Here is a 17,371-nt window from a genome sequence, read left to right on the forward strand (position 1 = left end):
TGTCTGACTCTTTGCGACCCCATGGACTGCAGCACACCAGGCTTCCCTGTCCATCACCAACTCCCAGAGTTCACTCAGACTCACGTCCATCGAGTCAGTGATGCCATCCAGCCACCTCATCCTCTGTCGTCCCCTTCTCCTCCTGCCCCCAATCCCTCCCAGCATCAGAGTCTTTTCCAATGAGTCAGCTCTTCGCATGAGGTGGCCAAAGTACTGGAGTTTCAGCTTTAGCAACAGTCCTTCCAATGTACACCCAGGACTGATCTCCCTCAGGATGGACTGGTTGGACCTCCTTGCAGTCCATGGGACTCTCAAGAGTCTTCTCCAACACCACACTTCAGAAGCATCAATTCTTCGGTGCTCAGCTTTCTTTATAGTCCAAGAAATCCAGATGAAAGAATAGTGAAACGCTGTCCCATATCATGCAACTACAGGTCTGATACTTGGAGATGACAAATATTTCAGTATTTAGGAATTTGTTGTTGTTGTTCAGTCGCTCAGTCATGTCTGACTCTTTGCGACCCCATGCACCGCAGCACACCAGGCTTCCCTCTTCTTCACCATCTCCCAGAGCTTGCTCAAACCCATGTCCATTGAGTTGGTGATGCCATCCAACCATCTCATCCTCTGTCATCCCCTTCTCCTCTTGCCTTAGGAAAAAGGAACAGTTTTTTACCTAAATCATTTCCTTATGCTACTGACTTGATTGTATTTTAGGGAGAACATCATTAAATTACTGCTATAAAATTTCAGGTACACAAAAGTACCCTATGCTGTAACCATAAACTATATGTGTGTGTGTGTTCAGTCACTCAGTTGTGTCCAACTCTTAGTATCCTACTAGGCTCCTCTGTCCATGGGCTTTCCCAGGCAAGAATACTGGAATGGGTTGCCGTTTTCCCCTCCAGATTTTCCCAACCCAGGGATCGAACCTGCATTGACAGGCAGATTCTTTACCACTGAGCCACGTGCAAAGTCCCAAAATTACATGAATTTGACTTATTTCCTAAGTTACTATGCTCAGCTAATAACCATCTCTCCCTTTTTAGCTTGCCAGAGGGTCCATATTTCACTGTAGTTTTATAGATACGCAATCTGTTTGTACATGTTGGTTTCAAATAATCAGGCATTTCTGAACTGATGGATAAGGACATTCCTTGGACATAAAATCCTTGGACTTTTTCCGAAGACATAATTTTCTTGAACTGTTAGAAACACCTTGTAAATGGCCTTAGACACAGACAGTATTATGTGGATTGATACTTTCTACAAAGATTTTACTTTATTACTTTCTTTTCAGAAAATAATTGCTATGAACATAGCATATGGCACTCATGTGTTTATGACACCATCCTCCTAAATTATCATCTTATATACATTTAACTCCCCAAACATCCTGAGCTCCCAGAAGGCATGGGCTTTGTCTACTCTGTCCATCCCCAGGCTCCTAGCAAAGAAGACACTGAAATGTTTGAATAAGCCCATAAGAATTCTTGTTCAGTCACAATAACTAAGATGATATCTGGGAATGTGCTAAGTAAAGATCCCTAGGCCCTATTCTGGAGGTTCTGAATCAGATTGTCTGATGGTGGGCCTAGGGTACTGTATTTTTAATAAGCTCCTTGATTTCCTCCTTGTAAAATGGGGATAAAAGTAGCCCCTACCTCACAAGGTAATTGTGGGAATGAATGAGTTATTTCATGCAGTGTTCAGACCACTGCCTGGCCCTTAGCACTAGACCAGTGCCCGTGTTACTACTGTTGTTATTAGGATATGATCAGTCCATCATGAACAGGTGCTCAGGAAATAGTGTCTATTAATTTTCTCCAACTTAAGTGTGCATAAACATCAGCCGGTGGCTTATCACTGCAGGTGCTGGGGCCTTGCCCCCTGAGATTCTGATATAATAAGGCTAATATCTAGCCAGGAATTTGCATTCCTATACTCCCTATATAAGGGAAAATAGAGAAACCAGTAGTTCTCTTATTCACATTTCTAACCCTCAAGGCAAAGAAACTTGCCTCTCCAACTGGGGCTAAGAGGGGGCTCAATTCAGATAGAGAGCTTTTTTGGGGGGTGGGGTTCATCTGATAGCATGCCAAGGGACCACTGCCACACTGCCTGTCTGCCATTGGCTCATAAGGGGTGAGGGGACAGCTGCCTTCCCTGAGTACATTGGGGATGCTGCTCCAGCAGGGCTTGGAAAATCCACCTCTCCCTGCAGTGGGGAGCAAGGCCTGAGCTCTCCTCCCCCTAAATTGTCCTGCCCCAGAGCAGCCTGCGCCAACTCACACCAGCTCCAGGGGCTGCTGAAGACAGGGCCTGGAATCCTTCCCACCTCTAGAGCTGACGTTCAAGGGAACCACAGTTGCTTGAGAAGAAAGTGTGTACATCCCTGGCAAGCGCAAGATTCCAAGTCTGAGCAAGAAGAGCCGAAACCCCTCATGCCACATATATGTGTCATGGAACCAGCCCAGACTTGCTTTTGCTTCTGACCTCTGCAAATTCCCCACAGTGTGCCTGAGATTTAAAGGGCAAATTTTCCAAAAGTGAAACGACAGTGCTCTTGTTTCTCTTACAAATAGCTTTCCTTCCTGGATTTCTCTTCTTGTGATTATGCAAATTATACACTTAAGCATAATCAATACTTGACTCTCCTGGAACCTGATCAAGCTGGGATCCATCCATAAACAGAGACATTACATACTTAAGAGATAGGCATTTAAATGGAGACAACTCTGTCCTTGCTCTGGCTAAAAATTATTGCTTTTTATAGAAAATTAGGTATAGGCTATGTTATAATAAAGTAGAATTTACTTTTTAAAAAATGCTTTCAACTTCTGTAATTTTTCTCCTTGTTCTTTAATCCAAGTACATGTACTTTCTTCTCCTAAAATGCTACAGAGGAACAGACCTGTCTCCAATGTTGGAAAAGCTTGAGGTTAGAGCACTGGTCCATGGTTTATCCTCTTAGCTCTGGCTCCTGGAGTATCACCAGAAGTTTCCTGGAGGCCTTCCGGGCATTAGAGTGGAAATCCTAGACTACACCTCCATATTCTTTTGACAGCTGCCCTTTAGCCTCCTCTTGGCCCTAGGGATATATTCACTTGTGGCATGACTGGTCTCCAAGAGGACAGAAAGGCCTGCAGAGACATAGGCAATTAAGTAAGGAATTCCAGGGTCTCAGGAACCCTGAACAGGAGTGGGGATGTAGGCAGTGGGTGGGTACATATCTCTGGAAGCCTGAAATTGACATCCTGCTCTTATGGGGAGGGATACAACCAGAGAAGGATTGGACACAGCCCTCTAAAGTCCAGGGTCAAGTGCAGGTCCAGGAGTGGTACCATATATATGGTTATCTATACAATGCTTGCCAAGTGTGTTATATAAATGAATACCTTAGTCTAGATGTTCCATCAACACATGCCCCAGAGAAACCTCTGTCAGAGATTCCAAGGTTTGAGATGTCAAGAACTAGATAGATAACATTTTCTTTGTGGAGCACTGGGAGAGGTATCTCTTGATGCTGCCGTGCAAATGTGATTATGTCAACTCCCAGCTGAAAACCTTAAAGGGGAATAAGGCTCTATTTATTTGGAAGTCATTGTATGAGATAGGTTTCTTGTTACTATTTTAAAAACACAGATGTTGGGGGCTTCTCTGGTTGTCCAGTGGTTGAGATATTGCTTTCCAATGCAGGGGGTACAAGTTCAATCCCTGGGCAGGGAGCTAGGATTCCACATGCCTCTCAGCCAAAAAACCAAAACATAAAACAGAAGCAATACTGCAACAAATTCAGTAAAGACTTTAAAAATGGTCCACATCAAAAACATATTTAAAAAATAAAAATAAATAAAAGGTTTAAAAAACAAACAGCAGCAACAACAAAAAAACCCCACACAGATGCCAAAAGAATTTCACCAACAAAGATTTAGACAGAAGATTTGGAGATTTCTAAGTCACTCTCTGGCACCGGTCCCCAGGTTTCACCTCCTCCTTCCCCGCTAGCCATCACGCAGGTAGTACTCAGCACTTACCTCCTCTGAAAGGCTTCCTCAAGCCCTCAGTCCAGCCAGGTGCTCCTCCTCAGGGCTCCCACAGCTCTTAGCACCTGGCACTGCAATTGCTCCCCGCCCAGCAGCCTCTCCACCCTCCTAAATTGCTGCACCCTGAGGTCTGGCCCCGTGTCTTATCAGCACTGCATTCCCACGGCTCATCCTGGGATTTGACACATGCTAAATTCTCACTAAATACTTCTTGCCTGATCACCAACAGCAATATGGAGTTGCTTTTATAGCTCTTCACTACCAGAGGCTCTAAGTACTAAAGAATTCAAGTAAAATTTTAACTCCTGGTAGAGACAGATGGTCTGAAAATAAATCAAACACTTGAACACGTAGCATCGCAGACATGGAGACCACTGGGGGCACGTACAGATATCACATTTGTGTGCTTTGCAGTTTTTAATCTTATTCATTTGTTAAGCTGACCTCAGGTTACATGCCTTAAAAAAAGGAAGCATTTCTTAAAAAGTTGGCAATCATGCTTCTTCATAAAGAACGTTTATGTACCCATACACACACACACACACACACACTCACTCATTCACACACACACTTCATCTGCAGATTTCAAAATTTTACCCTTACTGAAATTAGATTGACGGTACTAGGGACACCTATCAGAAACTTTCTAGTCACTTGAAATTTGGCACACGGTATCTATTTTAAACAATATTAACTACAAGGGGCAGATGGGTTACTTCAAGAAAACAGAATGCTATGGAAAACCAGTTGTCCTTTGACATGAAACCACAGATGATATTATTTCTATCTGTAATCCAGGACTACTGGTAGAAATATTAAGCACTGGGCAATAAAAAATACTGAACATATGCAGGGGTCTGACAGCAACCCACTCCAGTACTCTTGCCTGGAGAATCCCATGGACAGAGAGGCCTGGTGGGCTACAGTCCACAGGGTTGCAAAGAGTCAGACATGACTGAAGTGACAACTCGGCACCTCACAGCAAGACTCTGATAACTTTGTACAACTCACTTAAGTGTTAGTCACTCAGTCATGTTTGACTCTTTGTGACCCCATGGACTATAGCCCACCACGCTCCTCTGTCCATGGAATTCTCCAGGCAAGAATTCTGGAGTGGGTTGCTATTTCCTTCTCCAGGACAACTCACTTAGAGGCATCTAAATGTAAAGGAAAGCCATTCTCTGTTGAGTGAGTGATTAGTCCAAACTGCAGCGGCCTCTGGGGGATGACCCTGCTGTCCTCCGCTGTGCTGTGCTGTGCTGTGCTTAGTTGCTCAGTCATGTCCAACTCTTTGAGACCACATGAACTGTAGCCTGCCAGGCTCCTCTGTCTATGGGATTCTCCAGGCAAGAATACTGGAGTGGGTTGCTATGCCTTCCTCCAAGGGATCTTCCCAACCCAGGCTCGAACCCAGGTGCCCTGTATTGCAGGAGGACTCTTTATCATCCACCAGGGAAGCCCAACAATACTGGAATGAGTAGCCTTCACTCTGGATATTTTCCTGGAAGAGTCAGGAGAAGAAAAGAAGGGTCTGATTTCTGCTGCTGCTTCTTCCACATCACACCTCTCAGTCTCTGACCTCTTTCCTGCTCCGAAGGCTGTTATCCCCAGGCTGGGGACTCAAAAGTAGACGCTGCTACAGCTGCATCCCAGGTAGTGGCTCAACTGGAAAGCTAGCAGCTTCTTAGTTTTTTTCCCTCTGAAAAGTCGAGTGACCTCTCTTGCCAGCAAGGATTGAGGCCCTCCTAGAAGCTTCTGGGGTCCAGATTAGGAGAACTTGTTCTACATGGTGCAAGCTTGGGCCTTACCCTCTAGGGCACCAGACCTTCATAAGGAGGACTGGAGTCAAGAACTGAAAGATTTCAGAGGATTCTCATGAGAACTAAAACCCCAAATACTAAACCACCTGGCCAACTTCATCTTTCATCTTGTTCAGAAAGACACTTTTTACTTCCTCAAGTTCATCTTTTACTAGAAATCTCACAACAAATACAAGCAAACTTTCCCTGCCCACTGTGCCCTGAATGGACATTTTGCTACCTACCTACCTTCCGTTTTCCAATGCCATCTCTCTGGTCCCTGCTCATCCATAACTGCTCATTGACTACGCTGCCAATGGTCTCATCTTTCTATAAATTCACTTGCCTGCATGAGTTGCTAAATGAGGCAATTAATCACCATCAACACTGGAATTATTCAAAATCACCTGTATCTCAGTGGCTTTCTCATTCATTCTACAGCCTTAGTTTCTTATTTAATCTTTCCTGTCTTGTCCCCTCTACTAGATTGTCAGCCTCTTTAGGTGAAGATATGTTTGCTTTAATTTTCCATACAGTAGGTCTTAAAATCGTTTTTTCTGAACACCCTGGGATGAAGGTAAGGGATAGCTTTCAGGAACAAACAGTAATTAACAGCTCTTCCTTGCCCTTCTCATTCTCAGTGGGGGCTGCCCTGAATGGAGCCATTAATAAATACTCCACTCCCCATGGATAATAAATGTTCAGACTTCCCAAACCAAATCAGGTCTGAAAAACCGGGGGCCAAAAACTTTGAAGATTGCTGCAAGCCCAGGCATAAAGTGGGAGGGCCCAGCTGTAGGAGTAACCAGAGGGTCTGTGAAGGTTAGTACAGACATACACACACACACACACACACACACACACACACACACACACACGTGCAGGGCTTGCCCCAAGGGCTCTAAGACTACAGGAGAATTAATGGAACTAAATCACCAAAATGTGACAAGACACTTTCACGGTGGTAGAACCAGTTCTGAGGTTTCTTCACCTTCTTGCCTACAGCAAGGCAAAGCAGCTACTCTGTTCAGATCCCTAAAAGGTGGGCGGTGCCTCTCCTGGACTGTCGGCCACCAGTACAAGGATGTCAAAAACCCAAACGAGCAACCTAGCCACTTCCGACAGTGGCCCACCGGCGGCTCTTGGTAGACGGCCTTGTGCTCCCCAAACTTCCCGGAGATCGCTGGCGGATTCCGTGCTGCCTGAACTTCTTGCAAGGGGCCACCTGGAAGAGCAAGTGTCTTAAAAATGAATAAGACGAGCTGCGCTCCCACTGCTTCGAAGCGACTGGTGTGCTAGTCTAAAATAAAAAGGTTTCTGTCTGCAAATCCCGTTTGCTCCCCCGGTAATCCATCCCCGCCCCCAGTCCGGCGTGTTCGACCCGTACAGCTGTTTTTAATCCCTACTTTTCTCACTTGGCGTCCCCGGCTAGCGTTGACCAGACGTGGAGCCACTTAGCGTTTCCTCCTCCCCCTGCCCGGGTCTGTCCTCCCTCCGCCGTCTCCTTTTTCTCCGCCTGCATCCCCGGGGGCAGAGTGTGGGAAGAACGAATTTCCGCCCGGTTTGCTCTCCACTCGCCGACTTGGGTCCCTTCCGGACGCAGCCTGCACACTCCCGGCTCCTCCCGGGGCTGTTCCACCGAGGTTGCGCTACCGCTCCCGCACCCGGAGCGAGGAGGCGCGGGCTGCTGGGGCTAAGCCGCCGGGGCGCAGCAGCCAAGCCGCGCCCGGAGGAGCTCTTGGAAGGGCTCCCGCCTGCAGCTGGGGAATCCGCTCGGCAGGGAGAATCCGTGCCAGGGAATCCAGCTCTCCGGACTCAAGCTGCAAACAAAAAGCTCAGGTCTTGCTCCCTCCCTCCGTCCCCCCACCCCCACCCCCACCCCGACGCGCACCCGGAGAAACAGTTTTCGGCAGAAATGCAACAAGTAGCACCCGGAGCTCGCAGAGCGCCCTGCGCCGCCTGACTTGGCCCGGCAAAGCCCGCCTGCAGAGACCCGGGCCAGCCACCGGACAAAGGGCGGAGGAGGGGCTGGACAGCACTGCGAAGTCCGAAAGAGGCCATTTAGCGACTCTGGCCAGGCCAAGGGGAATGCAGAGGAGACACAGAGCCGGCGGGCCAAGAGGACGATCCGGCCGCAGCACGCAGGGCGGGCGGCGATGGAGGCTGCCCGCGCCGTGCGCTTCCTGCTCGTGGTGTGCGGCTGCCTTGCGCTCCCGCCGTGGGCCCAGCCGGTGTGTCCGGAGCGCTGCGACTGCCAGCACCCCCAGCACCTCCTGTGCACCAACAGAGGGCTCCGAGCCGTGCCCAAGACCAGCTCGCTCCCGAGCCCACAGGACGTGCTCACCTACAGCCTCGGAGGCAACTTCATAAGCAACATCACGGCCTTCGACTTCCACCGCCTGGGGCAGCTCAGACGGCTGGACCTGCAGTACAACCAGATTCGCTCGCTGCACCCCAAGACCTTCGAGAAGCTCTCGCGGCTGGAGGAGCTCTACCTGGGCAACAATCTCTTACAGGCGCTCGCCCCGGGCACCCTGGCCCCGCTGCGCAAGCTGCGCATCCTCTACGCCAACGGGAACGAGATCGGTCGCCTCAGCCGCGGTTCCTTCGAGGGCCTGGAGAGCCTGGTCAAGCTGCGACTGGATGGGAATGCCCTGGGGGCGCTGCCGGATGCCGTATTTGCCCCCTTGGGCAACTTGCTCTACCTACATCTGGAGTCCAACCGGATCCGCTTTCTGGGCAAGAACGCCTTCGCCCAACTGGGGAAGCTGCGCTTTCTCAACCTCTCTGCCAATGAGCTGCAGCCCTCCCTACGCCATGCGGCCACCTTCGCACCGCTGCGCTCCCTCTCCACCCTCATCCTCTCGGCCAACAGCCTGCAGCACCTCGGGCCGCGCGTCTTCCAGCACCTGTCGCGCCTAGGCCTACTCTCACTCAGGGGCAACCAGCTCACGCACCTCGCGCCCGAGGCATTTTGGGGGTTAGAGGCCTTACGCGAGCTGCGCCTGGAGGGCAATCGGCTGAGCCAGCTGCCTGTGGCACTGCTGGAACCTCTGCATAGCCTGGAGGCGCTGGACCTGAGCGGCAATGAGCTGTCCACTCTGCACCCCACTGTGTTTGGCCGCCTGGGCCGGCTGCGCGAGCTCAGTTTGCGCGACAACGCGCTCAGCGCCCTCTCCGGGGACATCTTCGCGGCCAGCCCGGCCCTCTACCGGCTGGATCTAGACGGCAATGGCTGGACCTGTGACTGCCGGCTGCGGGGTCTGAAGCGCTGGATGGGCGACTGGCACTCACAGGGCCGGCTCCTCACCGTTTTCGTGCAGTGTCGCCACCCTCCGGCCCTGCGGGGCAAGTACCTGGATTACCTGGATGACCAGCAACTGCAGAACGGGTCTTGCACAGATCCCACATCCTCGGTTCCCCCGATTGCCGACAACAAGCGGCGGCCCCTACCCACAGCTCCAGGGGAGGAGGTGGCGCCCCCTGCAGGTGCCCTCGTGGAGGAGCTGCTACCGCAGCCACAGCCACAGCAGCGGAGTCGAGTTCTGCCAGGGATGGCCTGGGATGGAGCAGCCAGGGAGCTTTTGGGTAACCGCAGCGCCCTAAGGCTGAGTCGGCGGGGCCCGGGCCTCCAGCAGCCGGGTTCCAATGCCGCTGCTGCCGCGGGCACGGCGCCACACCCGCTGGACCTCCTCGAGAAGCCTGAGCGGGCACGTCCGACTCCGTCGGATCCCGACCCCGCGGAACCCACCCAGACGGCCACGCTCTCCTATGCGCCAGCCGGCGACCCCTGGCAGCGCGCGGCGAAACAGCGCCTAGCGGCGCAGCAGCAGGAGAGCGCCGCCCAGTCCGACGGCGGGGTCGGCCTGCCGCCGCTGGTATCCGACCCATGTGACTTCAACAAGTTTATCCTGTGCAACCTGACGGTGGAGGCAGTGGGCGCCGACAGCGCCTCGGTACGCTGGGCTGTGCGCAAGCACCGCAGCCCAAGGCCGCTGGGCGGCGCGCGCTTCCGCCTGCTCTTCGACCGCTTTGGCCAGCAGCCTAAATTCCACCGCTTCGTCTACCTGCCCGAGCGCAGCGACTCGGCCACGCTGCGCGAGCTGCGCGGAGACACCCCCTATCTGGTGTGTGTGGAGGGCGTGCTCGGTGGTCGGGTCTGCCCGGTGGCTCCCCGCGACCACTGCGCGGGGCTGGTCACCCTGCCAGAGCCTGGGAGCCAGGGCGGTGTTGACTACCAACTGCTGACCTTGGCCCTGCTGGCCGCCAACGCACTGCTGGTGCTCCTGGCCTTGGCGGCCTGGGCGTCGCGCTGGCTGCGGAGGAAGCTGCGGGCCAGGCGAAAGGGCGGGGCTCCCGTCCACGTTCGCCACATGTACTCTACCCGACGACCTCTGCGCTCCATGGGCACTGGCGTGTCCGCCGACTTCTCTGGCTTCCAGTCGCACCGGCCGCGCACCACCGTGTGCGCGCTCAGCGAAGCGGACCTCATCGAGTTCCCGTGCGGCCGCTTCATGGACAGTGGGGGCGGCGGCGCAGGCGGCAGCCTCCGGCGGGAGGACCATCTCCTGCAGCGATTTGCCGACTAGGTAGATCCAGGGCCTCCAGGGGGTGTGGAGACTATCTCCTTGGCCTGGGGAGCCGCCTATCCGCGGGCCCCAGCAACCCACCTCAGGGGAAGATCTCTTTTTATCAGACCTTCTCTTTTCTCCCTTTTGTACATTTGCCAGAAGGGCCAAAGAAGACAGATAGCAGCTAAATCCGCACCACCCCCCAACTCCCGAGGCTTGCTCATGAAGTAAATGGTTGGTGTTGGTGGTCAAGACCAAGAATAAGGGACAAATGGATGGTGGGGTCAAGAGATTGGAAGCCTTCTTTTCTACGCTGGTGCAGCTGTGAGAATGGACTTTTTTAATGCAGTAGTCTGGCCTCTGGGGTAGAAAAGGGTGCTCGTTGCCCCCTACGTGGCCATGAAAGAAATGGATGCTTGTATTTTTGTTTATTGGAGTTTCTATTTAAGGGAAAAAAGAACGTATTACCATTACAAAGGTAGCTTGGCAACTGACTCCACTGGTCTGGTGGTCTCTGCCAAGAAGGGTGACGTTGTAAACTGGTGGTGAAGTTTAACACACTCTTGGAGGAACTCTTGTTGACTGATAGAACGTTCAGGATAACTTAATGTTTAAATAATTAGAGATGCTACTTTTTTTTTTTTTCAAAAATGTGAAGATTTCTGACATTTAACAAACTGACCAGTAAACTCAAGGACCGTTTTAGTTGAGCAGTGCAGTTCAACTATTTTCCTTTTAACATTAACACCAGGAAAACATGTGCTGACCTTCGGGTTAACTAAGATTACAGAGTTTCTCAGGAGGAGGCTGCATGCAAGACTTCTCTGTCGGGGTTGCTCCTGTGGCTTTTTTAATTTTATTTTTTAAACTTACATGTGGAAAAGGAAATTTCAATGCCAGACTCCATAAAAGAATGTAAGGTGTGCATAACTGATGACCCCATAGAGAATGCCATCGTTGTAGTTCACTTTACCACATCTCTGATGACCTGTCCAGGTTGGAATAAATGTGATGTGGTACTTCTCATGTTTTTATCAGTAACATGCAGTTGACTGTGCCATACTTCTCTTGAACTGCACAGTTAAGTGATCAAGGTAATTTCCTGATAGGTGAGCAAAAGGTGACTTGCAATTGATAGTGTAATGTTTGATCACGTTATTGTCTTATATGAAAGAGTGGGGGGGTGTGAAAAAAATGTGCATCAGTGGTTGTATGTTTCTACTAAAACCAGAAGATTGTTAGGAATACTTAAACCTCACTGTGAAATAATTATATATTTTGCAAATTAATCCCTCCACTACCCAGTGGTTTTTTCCCCCCATGTTACTAAAACTTAGCTTTTAGTTGATAATTGCAGTATTTTTAAAAAATGTTTTTGTTTTAAGCTTAGGGTTAGTCTTTATTTGTTCAGTTGTTTTCAACTCTTTGGGATACTTTCATTCCTTGATATTTATGAAGTAGATGTTTATCACTAGATGTAGTGCTTTGGTTTACATGAATAATTTTGTGTGTGGTCTAAACACAGTCACTTAGAAGATGTACAAGATGGTTATATTCATCGTGGTTACAGATTCATTGGCGGCAGGGTGCTGGGCAAGCCACTGCAAAGGTGCTAAGGCTAACAGTGAATTTTCTGTTTAGGGCCTTAAGCCCCCGAGGGTCCTGAAGACTCAGGGAATCTGTCATATTCCAGAGGTCCTTCAACCCCGCTTCACCCCTTTTCCGTTTCGTCTCCACTGAACCAGGCCTGCCTTGTCCCAACAGCTGAGTAGGAACACAGGGATTTAAATGAACTGATCTTTGTTTATGTTCAGATGAGTAAATGTCCAGACCACTTAAAGTACAGCTGCTTTTCTGGCAGTCTTATCTGTGGGGCCCAAACTTAATAAACCACAGGAAATAGACTGTCATTCTTCGTTTGTGGCTGGGGCTTGCTTCAGATTCTGAGCCTTGGGAGAAGTGGAATGTGCTCTTATTTGCAACCTCGTGGTTACCTTGCACCTTTTGTGCTCCTAGCTTTTTCATTCAGAGAGCAATTGCATTTCTTAGCTCTTGCTTTTCTTACCCAGCGATGTAATAAAGTGAGTCCCTTTGAAAGTCTGAAACAGACCTCTGGTTCTTCCCACCACCTACCCTTTCAACTGCAAAAATCACTGAAAATGGTTAATGCCTGAATCCATGTAAAAACACTTTCACTGGAAAGTCTTTCAGTGGGAAATGAATAAATGTTATACATTGTTATGTTCAGTTATGTCAATAAACCCACTTACTAATGGAGATGTTTTCTTGGAGTTTCCAAATATTTTACAGCCTTTCATAATGGTACACTGAATTTTTATACAGCAGTTTTCATCAATGAAGATGAAACAAACTGGAAGTCTTTCTGTCCTCTTTCGCTGTCTTTTAGTTCCCATTTCCGAGTAGAGTGTGGACTTTCTTTTTAAGAAATGCTTGTGACTTTCTTCCCAAAGAAACAATGAGATGGCTTTAGAAGCAGGTGGTCCACCATGATGTGAAAATGCTGTCAGAACACCAGTGACAGTAAAATAATGGGTCTCAGCAGGTTCCAGTTGTTTAAAAAACACTGAATTAAAAGTCAAGCTCTTAGACTCTCAAGGTCAAAAATAAGAAGAAATTTTCTTGACCTAGAGGCCATCTTTGCCATTAAAAAGTACATGAAAAATAAAATTCCTAAAGAAAAAAAAAAACTTTGTGAGAGTTAGGAGTGTTCAGTTAAAGAGCCATTGATGCAGGCTGGAATGTGTTGGGGTCCTCAGCTCAGCCAGTAAGATTATTGCTTTCATAAAGCAGATCATTTTATGATGCTGCCAGGTAGTAATTAGCATGTGTTCAGAACACCTTCACTAATTTGCCAAACACCTGGTTTTTCCCAGAAGTACAGTAACATGGGGAGCTACTGCATATTAAGAAACTATTACAGTAGACACTGGGTTACCTGGTATTTGTATTTAACCACTCCCTCCTCTGCTTCTGAGACTTGGAGATAAGTGACCATGAAGCATTCTAGTACCACAAATGTATTCAAAATTCCAGGCCATGACCCAGGATCAAAACATTCTTATAGGCCTCCTATCTTCACCATCTCAGAGAATTATAGCATCACTAAAATTCAGAATGATTTTAAGGAAGTGATGAAAGAATTTTAAGTCATCTGAGATTACTTTCTTTCTGTTTACTTAATCACTTATCCTGGGTCTTGACTGCATAGCGCTATTTTAAGGAATAAATAAGTAAAAAGCATTAGACAGCACCAGTTATAAGGCAGAACTTCAATAAGCAGTTCTTCAATGTACCAATAATACATATATTATTGGTATTGTTGGTAGCAGTATGACCCTATTGGCAGGGTATGACACATTTAGAAGTTATATGATACATTTTAGAAGTTTCATGGGTAGGTGATATGCTTAAGCCCTTAACCAATCAAAATTCAGATAATACTACCAGTGACTCTTCCCTCTCCTTGTTTCGGTTAATTGAAGCTCTTCTATGATTTGGTGTGGAAGGATAGCTCTTGAAATATTTTCTCACTATTTAAAAAAGAATATACTAGTATTTGAGCAACATGTCCTATGTTTATTAAACTCTTGACATAAATTAATTCATCTTTTAGATCAGAACTAAGACTGTGTAAATGGTCTTGCCGTTTACAGCGCCCCACTACTTCCCATTAATTTAGTGATAGCATCTCCAAGTGTCCTTTACACTTAGTTTACTTAAAAGGATACTTTGCATTCACAAGTGCTTTTTCTTAGGGATTTAAGGTCACTTTATCCTTCCCAATCATCTGGCAAATAGTATTCATTTTGCATGGGAAACAGAGGTATTTAGAGGTTATACTTACATTGACTACTGAAATAATTAGGGGAAAAAGTAGCTTCCTGATACCTGGTTGCTTTATCTTGGGGCAGAATACCAAAATATCCCACTGCATCTATTTGAGAGATTTTAAGCTACAGGCATTGTGATTCCTTATGGCACAGAAACGGGGCTTTGTAATTTGGCTGTGAACTAGCATCAGACAGACAAATTGTCACGTACTAACACTGTAAGCAACAGCATCTCCTGAATCTGTAACTTCATAAAAATTTGTTTCAAATTCACCAGATTTTCATAAATGCTAGTCCTGTGCCATAGTTAATGCTGAGATAGCCGCATTGTTTTAGGTTAAGACCAGCTATAGCCAAGTAGCAATTACTCACTTTTCCAAGTTAAAGGTTTTGATGAACTGATGCTTACCCTGCAACTAACTGTATACTTAACTCTTAGTATATATGCACACTTTTAATGGTGATCACGCTTTTATTCCTTTTTTTCTCAGTTGTGGTGTCCTTCTAAGGATTTTTACTTTAGGAAATGAAAATGAGTGCAAATAATAACAAATACCCATACTGGTTCAGTTCAGTTCCTCAGTCATGTCCAACTCTTTGGGCCCTAATGGACTCCAGCACGCCAGGCTTCCTTGTTCATCACCGACTCCCAGAGCTTGCTCAAACTCATGTCCATCAAGTCAGTGATGCCATCCAACCAGCTCATCCTGTCATCCCCTTCTCCTCCTGCCTTCAGTCTTGCCCAGCATCAGGGTCTTTTCCAATGAGTCAGATCTTCGCATCAGGTAGCCAAAGTATTGAAGCTTCAGCTTCAGCATCAGTCCTTCCAATGAATATAGACGGACTTTGTTGGCAAAGTAATGTTCCTGTTTTTTAATATGCTGTCTAGGTTGGTCATAGCTTTTCTTCCAAGGAGCAAGCGTCTTTTAATTTCATGGCTGCAGTCACCATCTGCAGTGATTTTTGGAGCCCCAAAAATAAAGTCTCTCACTGTTTGCATTGTTTCCCCATCTATTTACCATGAAGTACACGACTGAGCGACTGAACTGAACTGAAATGAATGGAACCGGGTGCCATGATCTTAGTTTTTTGAATGTTGAATATTAAGCCAGCTCTTTCACTCTCCTTTTTCACTTTCATCAAGAGGCTCTTCAGTTCCTCTTCACTTTCTGCCATAAGGGTGGTGTCATCTGCATATCTGAGGTTATTGATATTTCTCCCGGCAATCTTAATTCCAGCTTGTGCTTCATCCAACCTGGCATTTCACATGATGTACTCTGCATATAAGTTAAATAAGCAGGGTGACAATATACAGCCTTGACGTACTCCTTTTCCTGTTTGGAACCAGTCTGTTGTTCCATGTCCATTTCTAACTGTTGCTTCTTGACCTGCATACAGATTCCTCAGGAGGCAGGTAAGGTGGTCTGGTATTCCCATCTCTTTAAGAATTTTCCACAGTTTGTTGGGAAACTATACCAAAAAAGATCTTAAAGACCCAGATAACCATGATGGTGTGATCACTCACCTAGAGCCAGACATCCTGGAGTCCAAAGTCAAGGGGGCCTTAGGAAGCATCACTACGAAAAAGCTAGTGGAGGTGATGGAATTCCAACTGCTGCTGCTGCTAAGTCGCTTCAGTTGTGTCCGACTCTGTGCGACCCCATAGACGGCAGCCCACCAGGCTCCCCCGTCCCTGGGATTCTCCAGGCAAGAACACTGGAGTGGGTTGCCATTTCCTTCTCCAAAGCATGAAAGTGAAAAGTGAAAGTGAAGTCGCTTAGTCGTATGCGACTCTTAGAGACCCCATGAACTGCAGCCTGCCAGGCTCCTCTGTCCATGGGATTTTCCAGGCAAGAGTCCTGGAGTGGGGTGCCATTGCCTTCTCCAGGAATTCCAACTGGGCTATTTCAAATCCTACAAGATAATGCTGTGAAAGTGCTGCACTCAATATGCCAGCAAATTTGGAAAACTCAGCAATGGCCACAGGACTGGAAAAGGGCAGTTTCCATTCCAATCCCAAAGAAAGGCAATGCCAAAGAATGTTCAATCTACTGCACAATTGCACTCATCTCACACGCTAGCAAAGCAATGCTCAAAATTCTCCAAGCCAAGCTTCAACAATATGTGAACCAAGAACTTCCAGATGTTCAAGCTGGATTTAGAAAAAGAGGAACCAGAGATCAAATTGCCAACATCCATTGGATCATCGAAAAAGCAAGAGAGTTCCAGAAAAACATCTATTTCTGCTTTATTGACTATGCTAAAGCCTTTGACTGTGTGGATCACAACACCTATATAGCACCACTCAATAACAGTTCACATTTTGCAGTGTTTGTTTTCAGCCTTAATAAGTGTATTTATTGACAAAGCCCCTGACTGTCTTTCCCAGCTACCATTGTGAGATTGATGTGTGTCCTTCTGACAGTCAGCTCTCCTTTTTCACAGAAGTTATGTTGTGTAAGGTCACAGCAAACATTAAATTATAGTTCAGACACTGAACTATTGCTCCCAGGGGAAATTCAGGGTTAGGTTCCTGTGTGTCTCTGGTCACAACATTTTCATCAGTTCATCAATATATAACCATATTTTATGTGTGCTTCCCGGTGGCTCAGAGGGTAAAGCGCCTGCCTGCAATGCAGGAGACCTGGGTTTGATCCCTGGGTCAGGAAGATCCCCTGGAGAAGGAAATGGCAACCCACTCCAGTACTCTTGCTTGGAAAATCCCATGGACAGAGAAGCCTGGTAGACTACAGTCCATGGGATTGCAAAGAGTCGGACACGACTGAGCGACTTCACTTTCACTTTCTGTTTAAAGATACCATATTTAGTACATATCATTGACTCATTAACCTTGAACTCATGGCTCACCACACTATAACCTATGCCTGAAGAAAGTGTATCTAACACATATATTTTCTCCCCAAGACTCATCACAGCCTTTCAGGCCTTCCTTAGGGGCACTAGCCAGCACTTCTGCACTATGCTTGGGAGCCCTTTCAAACCACAAAATCACCAACAAAAAGCACAAAAATTAAAAAAAAAAAAAAGTAGCACTAAATAGGGAGAAGGCAATGGCACCCCACTCCAGTACCCTTGCCTGGAAA

General features: G+C 47.6%; 1 protein-coding gene across 1 annotated transcript; it reads left to right on the plus strand.

Annotated features, from left to right (window-relative positions):
* Positions 1-8,001: 8,001 nt before the first annotated feature.
* TRIL (TLR4 interactor with leucine rich repeats) lies at positions 8,002-12,693 on the plus strand. The gene has a single exon (XM_061414259.1). It carries the CDS (start codon positions 8,002-8,004, stop codon positions 10,432-10,434), a length of 2,433 nt encoding a protein of 810 aa, XP_061270243.1. The 3' UTR covers positions 10,435-12,693.
* Positions 12,694-17,371: the final 4,678 nt, after the last annotated feature.

This window comes from Bos javanicus, chromosome 4, assembly GCF_032452875.1.
Source record: "Bos javanicus breed banteng chromosome 4, ARS-OSU_banteng_1.0, whole genome shotgun sequence".
In the NCBI taxonomy this organism is placed as follows: Eukaryota; Metazoa; Chordata; class Mammalia; order Artiodactyla; family Bovidae; genus Bos; species Bos javanicus.